At 35.3% G+C, this 14,871-nt stretch overlaps 1 protein-coding gene across 3 annotated transcripts in view; it reads left to right on the top strand.

The window, feature by feature from the left end:
- Positions 1–14,871, top strand: part of GRM8 (glutamate metabotropic receptor 8) — a 315,998-nt gene that overhangs the window by 57,990 nt on the left and 243,137 nt on the right. For all 3 annotated transcript variants that reach the window (XM_033057743.1, XM_033057746.1, XM_033057744.1), the window contains one exon: positions 5,083–5,299. In XM_033057743.1, the coding sequence (XP_032913634.1) occupies positions 5,083–5,299 (217 nt within the window). The remainder of the gene's footprint in view (positions 1–5,082; positions 5,300–14,871) is intronic.

The following is a 14,871-nucleotide window of genomic DNA, read 5'->3' as shown; positions in this document are numbered from 1 at the left end:
GCATTACTGTGTTGCAGATTGACATTTTTCAGAAGCAAGAGCAAACTAAGATGGTGCTCTGGCTGATGACAATTTGAAACTGTCACTAATAGCCCAAGTATGGTGACCTCAGCTCTCCTCCTGCAACTATTAAATATCTAGGCCTTGAGGATTCCTTTCATTGCTGAGAATTTTTTGTACTCACAAATAACTCTTCCTTGCTGTACAGAAGAGGGAATAAAAATCTTGAAGAGAAAAGGCCATTAATGATTAATGATAGACATTTAAAATTCAAAAAATCATCAAGTTGAAAACATGTTTCCACAGTCAAATTTTATTCCAAGTACTTTAACTCCTTTGCAAGCTGTATTAGTTGGTGGTAAAATGCCAGCTGATATTGAGTAGTCATTAACTTAAAGTTTATTGACTTCAATTTTTTTAGTTGCAATTATTACTATTTTTAATGTGCTAGTGCTAATATTCCCTCCCCCAAAAAAAAAAAAAAGATGGCTCAGTGATGAGGGAATGGAAGAGAAATAAAATTATAGTTGATATGTTAAAGTTAGTAGGGATAGGACTGAGTGGGTAGTGAAACTGAAGATGTGAGTAATTTAAGCCCATTACTCTGGGTGACTGTACAACATAGTTACTGCTGTGAGTGTAACTCATAATGTCTAATTTTTAAAATTGATAGTGATTCCTTTCTCAAGTCTTTTTCATTATGAGCTGTGCTCATTTCACTGTCTGCTATTTTGTTCCCACATCATGCTTTCAGCTGGAAGACTGTGTAAAGGAAGATGGCATATGAAATGGCCAGCTGATTGTCAAATGTAGCATGCAAATGCATTTGAAAGCTCAGTAAAAGGGTTCTACTGAACTTTTGCCTTAAACTTGGAGAGCATGTAATTCAAGAGAAAGCATGCTAAAAACTGCCTGCTTTGGTGAAGACACTGCCCTGGAAGGGCACAACTAGGTCATGTTGTCATCCTCAGTGCAACTCTTCTGTGTTTTAGGGTTTGGACCCCAGCACTGGACCGCCCAGACAGATTCATAAGAATGTTCCTCTGTGAATAGTCCTGGATTCAGGAGTAGTGGGTGGCTTTTGTTTTCAGTGTATGAGGAACTGAAAGTGGTTTACCACTTGGCTGAAATAGATGGAAAGTTACATTAGCTGCCTTTGACATTGCTGAAGTTTTCCACACTTCCTCCGTGAAGGAGTACAAGTCTGTTTTGTAGCGACACTCGTTTCTTGTCTTGTACCAATGTCATTCCTCCTTTGAAGAGCTGCCACAGTCATGCTTGTGGATGGTCACTTCTGCTTCTCTAATACTCTGGGAAGAGGAGATCTTTAGAGACAGATTTTGAATCAGCTAGGAGATGTAGACAGATAGGTCCCCTAAAAACAGACTCTTCTGTACTACTGATTTTGGCTTGAATGTATCTTCAAGGATTAGGTGTTCTGCTTAGTTATCAGCAATTTTGTGTGTGTGTGTGTTGGGTTTAGTTCAGATTTGTTTGCTTGTTTGTTTGTTTTTCTCCAAATAGTTTTATTTTTTAAGCATGCTGAATAGTTTTTTGATGCCAGTGTCTGAACAATAGAAGAAAATGAGCCACCACTGACTTAAAGGATCGAGGGATCAGGAGTGGTTTCAGCAGTAGTTCAGAGCTAAGATCAGTATGAAACTAAAACTGGATATTGTTTTAAAACATCACACCAAGATTTTTTGGTTTTCAACATTTAATAGATAGCTTAGAGTTTAAAAAAAATAAAAATAAGACTTCAGTGAATTAATTGATATAATAATTTCAACGACCTCAAGTATGTCATCCACTAGAAGCTGAGTTTATCAGCAGGTTATAGGTTATTGGAAGACAGTGGCCAAAGCAAAGGGCAGGAAGAAATACAAGAATCATATCAATGAACAGTCAAACATGTATGCTTTTAGCAACTGTTAGTGAATGTGACAGATGTTGTGCAAGAACCAATTCAAATGTGGTTATATAATCAATTTCTTTCCCCAAGAGAGAAAGAAATACACTATTAACACTGATATATACCACTTAAATACAATGTAAATGTTACAAGTATTGTATTTAATTTTGAAATATTAGATAGAGAAATCTAGAATGAGAAATAAAACTCCTTCTTTACAGGTTTCTTTCAAAATGCAAATTTATGTCTCAAGAGACTAGTGGAACTTAAAGTAGAAATACAGTCTGTATTTAGGGAGTTTTAAAAACACACATTACTGAATTGATAGAGCATAACAGTTCCCTTGCTTAGGCAGCATTATGTTCCATCTTGTAAAATGTACTTGGGGAAATGTAAAATGCTTTATTAAACCTACAGTCCATAACTAGAGTTGTTATATTTTAATGTATATATTTTTCATTCATGGATTATTGAACCACTAAATTCAGAAAGAATTTGACCTCATGCCAGAAAATTTCTTTGAGTCTCATTCTGAGTCTTCACTTCCTATGTAACTGGAGCATAAACCAAATTCTCAAATTTTAAAGCTATTTTTCCACAGCTAAAACTATTTTTCCCCTGTATAAAATCGTACATTTAGGAAAAGAAGGAAGTTACTGTTTACTTTTGCATAAACTGCTTTCATAAAGGAAGTCCATGAAGCATTTCTGGGTGGGAGTTCTGCAATTTTGGGGAGAAAATTCTTGAACATGGTGTTGTTTATAACCATGAGGGATATATACAGAAGGAAATGAGGAAAATAATTATATATTTCATTGCAAGAACCATTTTTTTTTTCCAAACTTAAGTTTGGTTCACTATTTAGAGTGTATCTTTCTCCCTACTTTCACATGGCATATTTTTTCCTGCTAGTAAAAAGCTTGCAGATGTTATAAAACAGGGGGATTTAAGCTTACTAGTGTGCCCAGTGATTTCAGAGTATTGTGTTTGTGCTGTATTTGCCTTCTGTTTTCTTCCACTTTTATTAGAAATAACTTTAGGGAAGGAGTTGAACTGTAAAGAGACAAAAAGTAGGAAAGGAACATCTCTTCTCTGCCTTTTGCAAAAAAATGATATTTGTAGTACATAAAACATCTCTATTGATCTGAAACATCTCATTGCTGTGGTTGAGCCAAGAATTCTCCTGCAAACGCACATCCAGGTTTTGTTATTCATCTCATGCCTGCAGAAAAATGAACTGAGAGAGTTAATGGATATAAGTCTGTGGTCTAGGCTTCAAGATTTTCATTGCCAAAGTATCAGTCTAAAAGATTTCTTACTGTTGTTGATTGTACAGACATTATTGATGAAATAACTTTCAGCAAAGGATCAATGACATAATATTTGTGAAATGGAACAAAAAGGAGGAAAATAAGTAAAATCATAAAGGTTGTCTTTTTGTTTTTGCATCTGTGAAAAGAAAGGCCTGTTTTAGAGAGTAAAAGAACAAGTTTAGAAAGGCAATGACGTGTGCTCTAAATATGCATAATTGTATTATTATAGACCAAAAATATTTTGTCTGTGAAGAGGTAAAGATGTTTCAAAGAGGTAAAGATGTTTCCAACACTTTCTGAAAGAAAGGGAATTTATACAAGGCAAGTTTCATAAGAACGATTTATCCTTTAATTTACTTGGTGTATTTTTTCTTTGTTAGTAGTATTGATTTCCATGAAATATAACCTCTAACTATTTCTGTGATCCTCCCTTTCCTTTTGATTTGTGTTCTCTTTGGTTTTTATTATAACAACATTTCAGATCTTTATTCTGAGCCATTTCCATGTGTAGAAAATTTGTTAAAGAAGAAAACAGCCAAAATACATAAGAGTTTGTTTTGCTAGTTTCTGACTGAGAAATGATTGTGCTAACCCTTAGGCAATTAACTGTTTATTCAGGCTGTATAAGTATATCTGCACTGTCTATGCAGGTTTGGTTAATGACCAGACTCTTTGAGTTCCTCACATTTACCCCAAATCTCTTTTTCAGTTTGTACTGATGAGGAAGTACTGAACAAGACATAACAGTTACACTGAAACTTTCTACTCTAATACGACAGGGAGTATTTACCAGGTCACTTGTTGCCTGGTGCTGCTCAATTTGGCTCTCAACAGAATCAGCTTATGAATTCCATTCATATTACTTTCTTGAAGACTGTTGCATGATTCGTGACATGAATTAAGCACCTCTTAATTAATTAATATAGCGCACAATGCAATGCAATAATTGGAGTATCTTTTATTTCAAGCTAATGACTGCTTAATCAGTTTTACCGTTTTAAATAAGAAAATAATTCTCTTTTTAAGTTAGCATAAATGTTAATTAAATTTTGTTGCACTAAAAATATTCTTCAAAATAACTGAGTGTTCTTACAATGTTTCTTCTGGACATTGCTGAACCATCTGTATAAGACAAGAGTTACCAGAAAGTCACTCTGTTTTTTTTCCTAATAGAATAATAATTTACTATCCTTGCAATTTACTATCCTTGCAATCTTTCTCCTTCTATACATGGTTATCATATGCAGGTAATTTTTTTTGGGTCTGGATTTTTTTTTTCATCAGATAGCTTTTGCTGTTTAATACATAGCCTTCATGTTCTTAAATCATGCACAATGAACTGTTAAAACTGGAAAATGAAAAACCTGTGGCAGAGAAAGCTTGAAAAAGTTACAAAATGGGAACACACATACTCATGGACGTAAATAAAACAAAGAAATGGAAATAATCCACATTTTATTTGTCAAATTTCAAGAATAACAGTCGTCATACCTGACCTTTCATTTTCTGTAGTAATATTAAGAATTCTTCCTTTTTTTCTCCCCTATTTTTTTTTTATTTCCCTTGTTTCTATTAGGACCAGAATTTAAAAAAAGAAGTTGTTATGTTTGCATGTCAAGAATCATGGCATCTGGAGCAAGCTGAATGCATTATTTCTTGGTGAGAGTGTTGCACAATAAGGCTTGACTGACATTATACAAAATCCGAGGTGCTTTCTGATCAGCTGATTTAATTAAAGCAAGATACTTGGTTCTGCACAGTGCCTGTGTATAATCTATTACAAGCCTTTCAAACGTACAAGCATGTGCTGTAAAATGTTATTAGATTGGCTTGCATGACTTGTCCTTCTGTTTGCAGATACCTCAAATCAGCTATGCATCTACAGCTCCAGAACTGAGCGACAACACCAGGTACGACTACTTCTCTCGAGTGGTCCCACCAGACTCCTACCAAGCACAGGCCATGGTTGACATTGTGACAGCCCTGGGGTGGAACTACGTCTCAACGCTGGCTTCCGAAGGCAACTATGGGGAGAGTGGTGTGGAGGCGTTCACCCAGATCTCCAGAGAAATCGGTGAGTGTGTGCTTATCAGGTCTGTTGTTTCCAGGTGCCGAGTCGCAGAGCATCGCTGAGCTCTGGCTAGGTGCATGCAGCGTGATCACAACACCCCTGCGTGTGTTACCTGGCTCAAGTGGGGGATTTTGCTTCTTGCACGTCTGCCAAATTGTCAATTCTGGCAGCAATTTAAGAAGAGAGGCAAGAAATATATATCTCTCGACCCTTTTGGAAATGGGCAGCTCCTTGATGACTTAGGGGCAGAAAGCAACCAATGATGAACTACAGCCAGATTTGAGGAAATGCAATTTTTGATTAGGAAAATGATGGTCCAATTGAACTTTTTCCATGCTCCAGCATGGATAAACCTAGAGGTTTTAATTTTGATGAATTTTTAAAACAAAACCCCTCCACTCTGAAGTAAAAGGTATAACCTTGCCATTTTTCCTTCATAATAAAATGTACAAATACAGGCACTATGAGAAGTATGTGTAAGTCCTTTTGACCCTTTTAAAATTTCTTTTTTACTCTTTCATAGTTTTTTCTGACCTGAAAAAATGGCTGTTTCTCAGGGACAGTAGGTTTTGAGCACGAAGAAATAAGATGATGAGTAGCAGGTGGTTTGAAAGAAGGTGGAATTGGTATTTCACAAAGTGTAGTGTTAAATGACACCACCTCCACCAACCCCAAACAATTTTCCTCTCCTTCCTCAGAAAGGTGGGTTAATATACTGGATTTGACTTTCAGGGCATGTAAATATAAACTCCAGTTGTTTTGAATCAGCTTGGGTGAGAAAATATAATATCTCCCACTTTCACTAGCTGCATGTAAATATAGAGAGCATGTCATGTGTGTTTCAGGTACTTATGCTTGAATCATAAAGGTAAGTGATTGCTTGCAAGAACCTGGTTGTAGAATGGAACTACAGCCATTCTTGACATTAGGGAACCAGTGTATGTATTATGCTCACTCATTGAGCTGACAAATGTTCTTTTTCTAGCTTCTGATCATTGCTGGCAGCTCCTAGGTGTCTTCATGGGAGAGCCAAAGCTGTCTACTGTACGTTGCTTTGTTCTGGGGTTAACAAAGGCACAGATAATTCTTTCACAGCTCATATCTAAAGGAAATAGTTCATCTATGGCAAATAGATTTGCTTCCCCAGACACTCACTAAATTCATTGGCTGAAAAATCATTTTTCTTGAAACCATCTGCAACACAGTTCTGAGTTCTGAAAGCAAACAGATAAGATACAGGACTTTTTACTGTTTCCCATTTCCAGAAGTAAGGGAGAACTTCAGATGGGTGCAAACAAAAACTGTAACTAGATTATATTCACAATTACTTGAGTTTGTCTCTGTTGGATCTTCATTGATCCTGGAAAAAATAAAATAACATTGTAATTTGATGAATAATTAACATGAATAAGGTAAATTAAATAAATATTATTAACAGGATTGTGAATTCAAAGCAGATAGAATCATGAATAGGTGTCCTAAACATTACAAAGATCTGTGTAACACCAAGAAGCATAGTTAAGTAGTGATTAGTGGTTTGATTTTTTTTTTCCCATTGTGGTTTATGTTTCTATTAGAACACTTGATTTTTGGCAACCTCTGTGCTCTCAGCAACTTTCCAACTATTTTGGGTATCAGGGACTCTCATGGTTCTGAAGAAGGAAAGCAGAGGCAGGCAGGACATGCAAGTAATTTTTATTTCCTAGAAAAATACTCAGGTAAACAATCAGGTAAATAATATGTAACCGCAGGGACTTGATTGATAACCTGTGCAGAATTGTCAAGAAAAAATAATATCAAATGCATCTAATAATTTTCTTTGACAAGATAACTGCTTATAGCTGGAGAAAAAGCACTTGATGTGTCACATCTCTCAAATTTTGTGGTGTTATCTCAATTGTCACATAAAGTATTCTCCTGAGCAAATTTGGCAATTGTGATCTAGGTGTAAATAGGCTGGATGCAGACCTATTTAGAAAACTTTTCTCAGAGCAGAGAGCAATTAGCAATGATTTCTGTTTAAATGAAAGAATGTGTTGTGTGTTATTTGGCAGTTGTTTAAGCTGGATCAGGTACTCGCCAATATTTTCATGTTTAACCCAGATGGAATTGGAATGAATATTTCTGTAAAATCTGGAGGTTACTTTAAGGTCTAAGCAGGACTAAGACAAGGACTAGGAGGGTATCCAGAAAAAAATTTTCGAGTCAAAATCTGAAAACACTGTCTAGAAAAGGACAAATTTTATACACCAAGAAGGCTTCTACAAGAAGGAGCTGTGCAATGAGAAATTCAGACAGACTGATCAGAAAACACTATTTTAAAAAATAATGCAGGGATGATAGTAAATTAGAACCTATATTCCTCATGTTTTAATAGAATATGCAGGTGGACATACCATCTATAATTAATTTGAGCAATCTTCCAATTTGTCTGTCAGTTGTGACATGTAATTTTGACTCAGTACAGGTTTTGTCCCTCACTTCAGAAAAGGTGAAACTCCTCAAGCAAGCAAGAACAAAGGCAAATCTCAAAAACATGGCCTGTGAGGAACAGCTAAGAAGGGTAGCTTAGTTTGCTTGAAGAAGAGTTGATTAAGAAGAGGTGATAGAGAATAATGTTTTCAAATAGGCTTTTGCAGAAAGGTAGAAGACCATTTGTTTATCCAAATACAGTGTATGCAAACATAAATAATGGAATTAGTCTCTTGCATGATTCTGTCTAGGTTTGGAGAAAGCCCCTTTTAAAGTTTAAGACATTAAGTATTGCACCAGCTTGCTTGGGGACATTTGGAACCTCCATTGATAAGGATCCGTGAGAATGCATTAGACGAACACCTGCCCAGTGATTATGTAAGTGTACTTAGCTCTTGCTTGGGGCTGGGAGGTGGAATGGATGATTTCTTAATGTCCCTTCCAGCCTGATCCTATTATCCACTGTCTTCAGACTTTTCATCTGAGCCATGGGCCTGGAAATGCTTTTAAAATGAAAACTGAATAGCATTTAACTATAAGGTCTGAGAGTACAGAGTCTATGATGGTTTACAAAAATCATCACATAGTATAAGACAGCACACAACAGCAAAACCTGCCAGGTCTGGGTTAATAAACTGTGTGTTAAGAGAACCTAATCGGGGCACTGTGCCTCTTGTGCAGCTGGCGTACAAATGTAGAGGGCAGCTCAACTCCTTGCTGAGTACTTTGTGTCCTGCTTAAGATAAGTAGCCAACAGATGGAAGCAAAATGAATGTGAAGATCAACATAATGAAAAACAAAAAAAAATTGAGGAAAGGATGTGAAAAATATTGATATATTCTTTTCTGAAAAAAATTTAGTGTATGAGAGGACATGTGAGATAGCAGATTTGAAAATATAAATAGGAAAGCTTGTTTCTTTGCTTTTTTACTTGTGTTATTTTTTAAAGGAGAGTTGAAAAAGTGCTAGGCTTTTACATAATTTTAATAGACAGATTAATTTAATGTATTTATTTAATATAATTTTGACCATTTGTCTTTAATTTCCAGTTTGATTTGTCCTCTGTTCAACTTCTATTTCTTGATCAGTAATAGAAGCAAAAGGAAGAAACAGGCTCCAAAATGAAATGTGGAATACTGAAAAGGTCAAAGTGGTGCCACCCTGACATGTCACCAAATATATCACATATCAAAATCTGCTCTCATTTTAGTGACAAAGACCCTGTCTGGGACAAAGCAGAACTGGAAATTAAATATTTTACATGACAACGATTGGAAGGAGATTATTCCAACTCATTCTTCCATGCATTGTTTGAAGACAATGATTAAATTTATAGAATTTTCTACTCCCATTAAAAAGTTAATGATACCACTGTAATCATTTTGACATCATGATTAAATCATTTTGGTACATTGACCAAAGGAATGAATTCATACTAATTGCTTAAGAGTTTAAGCATTGAACTGAAACTTGACTCATTGATACAAACTGGAACGAGGAAAAAAAGGAAGCATATTTTACCAAGTCTTCATTAAACTGTCGTGCTAAATATTAATCTTCTATTTGCTTTCTGCTCCTTGTCTTTGACCAAATAAATGTTGGAAAGTTTCTGATCCAATTTTCTTTTAATGGTTAATTTTGCCTGTTATAGAAGCAAATGCATTTACCATTAGAGAGAAAATCATGAGATGCTTTTCCCCTTTTATTTTTTTCCCCCAAAATACAAAAGCATTTGATTCAGACAAATCTCTTTAAGTTCAGCATACTTGCTCAGAGTGATGTTTGTGCTGGAAAATGTAATAAATCTACAAACAATACATGAAATACTACATGACAGATTTTATTCACCACAGTTGGTCAACTGCTGATAGGTACTGGCAGTGAAACACTTACTAAACTCTTAGAAGAGGAGGTAAAAATGATAAAGGCAGGTAGCAGAGCTGATCATTAAGAACAGGCGAGACATCAACACTGCTTGCCCCTTTTTGCTAGTAAGTTGATTTTGCACGTCTTTACAAAGGTGTAAGGAAGACAACAAAGGGCATTTAGTCAAAGAGAATTTTTAAATCTTTGGCTAGTCAAAATCATAGCTTTATAGCAGCTTTTTACCAGAAGAGAATGATGCGCTTAATATCAGGGTGAGACCTTGAATACATGGTTTTTAGGAACAAGGTTCTGTGGTTTTACCTACTCCATTTATACTGGTAAATTGCAGTTAACTGCATTTTTCCAAGGAGAGACTACCATTTCCTTATGATCTTTCATAATATTGTATCATTACAGTGACAACAAAAACTATATATTAATGACAATGAATGCATGAGCTGAATGAATGCTACGGTAGATTTCTCTGTTTCAGACTTCAACACAGGTAGCTGTATTTTGTTTAGAGAGGGAATGGTCTGTGACATTTCTCTGACATGGTTCTTAAATCATGTTTGTCTCTTGTCAGTTCATTCAGGATATTTACAGTTGTGCATTGTACCTCTGCTTTTATCTAAATTACTGGATTACTTCTTCGCAGAAGAATCACTGAATAGTTAGGGTGAGAAGTGATTCTGAGGATCATCTAGTCCAACCCCCTTCCAAGCCAGGGTCACCTAGAGCAGGTTGCAGGTGGGTTTTGAATGTCTCCAGAGAGGCAGAATTACACAATTTTGGGACTTCAAATTGTCAGTGGGGAAGGTGGAGGTCTGTTGTGGGGAGGGAGCTTTGAGCAGGAAAATAAAACTTAGGGTGTGTAACATTTCCTTTCCTCTTAGACGTTGATTGATAATTTAGAAATAAGATGGGTTGCTGTTAAGATTAGTTCACATTTCCTGCAGTAATCGCAGTGCATGTTTGATACAAAGCTAAAGCTTTTTGTATTTTGTTAAGTGAGATGAATGGACTTCTCCCACACCCCCAAGATAGTGTTTAATGGAAGATTAAAAAATCTTGCAACATGAAGATGAAAGAAATACAATACATGAAATGTAACCTTTTCCCCAGAGATATTTCTGCTTTAAAGTCTGTTTTCAGGCATAACAAATTAATTTTCACAACTAATAATATTCTAACATACCCTCGCTAAGGGTAAACAGTTTAATTCAATTTTAAGTTTTATTTTCATATTTATGCAGATAAAATTCTATTGATAGCACTATATTTCAAGCTGCAAGCTGTAATTAATAATAACACTATATAATTGGCTACAGGAGCTTCAAAGTAAAGTTGAAAAATTACAAAATCAGATGGTAGGTGTATTAATATTGCAAAAGCTTGAAAATTACTCCAGCAGTTTTTAATATTTGTACCAATTAGTACCTGATAAAGAACAGTATAATTTATAGGGATTTAAAACGAAGGACTATTTTAATTTCTCTCAGTGGTGCTAATAAATGTGATATTCTTTAGCTATAATTAATATTTTTCTCTATAGTTTTAGGGAGATAGCTTGGAACAGTAAACATATTTTCTGAGTACGCTCTCTCCAGTAATTGTAGGAAGAGAGCCTTTAATACTTTTGAGGTGTTTCTTCTTTAGTCAATTAATTAAGGCACTTTTAAAATGTCCTATAGGAAACTCACTAGCTATTGTACTATAAGTACTGCAGAAGTCTCTATGGTAGGACTTTTTTCTTCCTTTTTCTTCATGTGAGTACCAGATGTTTGCATTGGTTGTGAACACAAATTCAAAGAGTAATAAACATGTCCAGGAAAGTTTATTTCATCAGTGCTTTTAGTGCTATGACTTGTTTGTAGCCATTTCAAACCTCTTAACTTAGTCATGATATCTAGTTCACTTTTTTAAAATGTATAAATACAAACAAAATTATAAATGTGATGATGCTACTTTTAAGCAAACTGTCTTATTAAAAATTAGATTCAACAAAAATATTTTTGTTGAAATACAGTGTGTGATGCCCATAACGGACATACTTTTTCATGAAGAAAACTGTTCTTCCAAATGAAGAGCACTTTCCACTTTGCAGACTAAAAAGGTTTGGTGTCTAAACTGAAGTCAGTAGTTTTAGTGAAGCCATTTCAAATAAGATGTACGATGTGATTTTTAATGTGAAAAGGCAATTTAAAAGTACTAACGGATAGTGGTATATTTATTTGAGGTTTAAATCACTAGATAAAAACTTTCTGAAAGGAAAGGCCAAATTTAGAAATCATTTTTTAAAGTGTAGTCTATATTATGCTTAAGACATCTATGATAATAAAGGATCTTTTCAGGCCATATAAACTGTTATTAAAATTTCTAAAATAAAAAGGAAGATAAATATATCAGTTTTAAGGTGTCATCCAGTCACTAAGATCAAAGGAATAAAATTTCTCAAGTGTTGCTTTTCTGTGTATTGGTATGTTTTACCCTATTCCATTACCAGCTCCTCATAGACTTTGTGACTTTTTTTGCTAGGAGTCCCAGAGCAAAAAATTCACACATAATTAAAAAAACTCATGTGAAAGCAACGTTAGGAAATGCCTAAATCAAAATGTATTAATTCTAGTTGGTTATGAGCAGATTTCACACAGTTGCATTAGGATGAAGGGGATTTTAACTCATTTAATGTCTGTGGATTTGCTTGTGTTAAGGAAAAGTATTTGTAAAGTGGATACTAGAAGGGTATTCATCAAGGATGCACAATAGGATTTGTGATCTGAATAAAACTACCTATGCTTTGTTTTTGTATTATGATATTTTTGTGGTGAAAGACAGAGGAGAACTATTAGAAAAAAAATTGGCAGTTTATCTTCAATAGTGGTTGTGCATAATTTTTTAAAAATAAATTTTAGAAATCTCATAATAATAAGTCCCAGAAGCTTTACAGATTTTGCCACTAGTGAGATTTCCCCCCACCCTTTATCAAGAACTGAGTTCCTCTGTCCTCTGTTTTTTCACATAAACTTTTGTTACTGTCTGTTCTCGCAGAAAGAAAGAATGGGTTCAGCCAAGCACCTTCTGTATTGCAGTGGTGTAAATGAATCAGGGATCAAACAGGCAGACTAAGGCATAGCCTTGATCAGAGCCTGTATGAGTGAACTTTGCCAACATTTAATGGTTTTGCTTTCCTGGCATGCAGACTTTTGTAAGGAAAGCCTGTATTTAAGGGCACCATCTGAGTTAAACTGACAGGAAGGACCATGGTGACATGGGCTTGGGTTGTATTTACGTGATGCTTTTGTTAGCATGTCTGAGGGTTCACAGCATTTGAATTATAGTCTTGGTTATGCTCCTGTCAGGAAGAACTGTTTCTGATGTCACAGAATATTCTGAATTGGAAGGAACCCACAGGGATCATAAAATCCATTTCTTAGGTGAATGTCCCATGCAGGGATTGAACCTTCACAACCTTGGTGTTATTAGCATCATGCTCTCACCAGCTGAGCCAATCTCAGAATATTCCGTGGTCTATAATCAGTCTCATTAATGTTAAGAAGGTACACCTGATAAAGAAAAATTGTTTAGGCTCTTGAGTTTTCTGAGAAAATTTCTTTTGTCTCTTTGTATGTCCTTTTGTCTTGAAATGGTTTCTGTTAGTTTTAAATATTCAGCTTTTTTTTTAGAAGGCTTTGCTTTCTACCTGGAGAACTGTAAGTTTTAAAAATTGTGCGAGCAATGCCTCATGATTGATATTAGCAATATACTCTCAGTATCAGCTCTTCTGTGATCTGTGGCTGCAGTTAAAACAATGAAGCACTGAAACTGTCAGACTGAGCCAGACACTGTGAGTCAATATCTTGTCTCCAGTGGTGGCCTCAATACATGGAACAGAAAGACACCAAAATCTTACTTAGAGAAACAGATAAATGCTCATCCAAGGAGTGTTCTGTAACCCCAGGTATTTAGTGGTTAATACTTAGATTTCCTGAAGCATGGAAATTTATGTCCATTATAATTTCTTTCTGTTATCGTTTTAACCTCACTTGTTAAATATCCTCTTGTTTGGATGCTACAAATGGTATGCAGGAGAATCCAGTTAACCTCCTTCATAATGTGCCTTCTTACACTCTAAGTCATAAGATATGAAGTAATTGCAGTTTAATGGTTTCTGTGGTCACTTCCTGGATCCTTTATTTTATTTGTATCTCTGTTAAGCTGTGTAGCCGTGACTGAACACTCCAAGTAAAGCTTTACTGTTGATTTATGTAGTGTCATTGTAATTTCATTTTTATACTCAGCCCCAATCTTTATGCATCCTGACAAATTGTAAGCTTTTTCTGTTGGCTGCTGGGTATCAAGCAAATTATTTCAAAAGCAATCTGTTCTGACACTCAAAGTTTATTAACAAATGAGAACAGCTGATTTAGAACCCAATGATGTGTGTGAATGATTCCAGGTATTTCTGCCAGCCTGTTCTCCACTGTATTTGTCAAAAGCCAATGTTTTTCTATGATGTACTTGTTTATCTATCTTTGTGAATACTTTGTCTCTTCTCTCGGCTCTTGTGTATTTCAAATAATTTTATATAGTTTTCAAAATTTCCTGTCTTTCTATTCAATACTCCCTCTCCTTTTGAAGTGAATTGTGCTGTACAGATCAAACCCTAGTAGGCATTTCTAGAGCATATTTATTCGCGTTTTCCATTGCTGAGTTTTGGCTGTTTCTACCTATTCCTTCTGCTCATTGTTTTTGATCCTCAGGAGCCCCCTCCTTCTCCCCAGTTTCTGACTGTTCATCCAAAAGTCTTCTAAAAACTGTATTATGAATGTTAATATTCTTTATGCAAAGACGTTATATCAGTTTTGGTAGTAACTACTGTTCTATGCTATCTAACTACTAAGAGCAGAATGCAGAGAGATTTGAATTTTCCTTTTAAGTGTATCTTGTACATATGTCTGCCCCTCATGAATGCATTTATTCTTCAAGGTGCTTTAAACTATGTAGGATCATATCTGCTGCTGAGCCTTTGGCACTGGTAGTTTGAGGGTGAAGGTTAGTAACTTTGCTAATTTGAATTTTTGATCGTCCAGCTGCACATGAAGCCACTGACTCAGTCACATAGCCCATGGTCTAGATTAGCCCTAAATGCAACTTGGAATTTCTCTTTCTTCAGAACTCTTGACAACAGATAGTTTATTAATTGAGACAGAGGGAAATTGCATTACAATTTTTGT

The sequence above is a fragment of the Catharus ustulatus genome, chromosome 4, assembly GCF_009819885.2.
Source record: "Catharus ustulatus isolate bCatUst1 chromosome 4, bCatUst1.pri.v2, whole genome shotgun sequence".
In the NCBI taxonomy this organism is placed as follows: domain Eukaryota; kingdom Metazoa; phylum Chordata; class Aves; order Passeriformes; family Turdidae; genus Catharus; species Catharus ustulatus.
The sequence above is the reverse complement of the archived record's forward strand: the minus strand, read 5'-3'. Positions and strand labels throughout refer to the sequence as shown.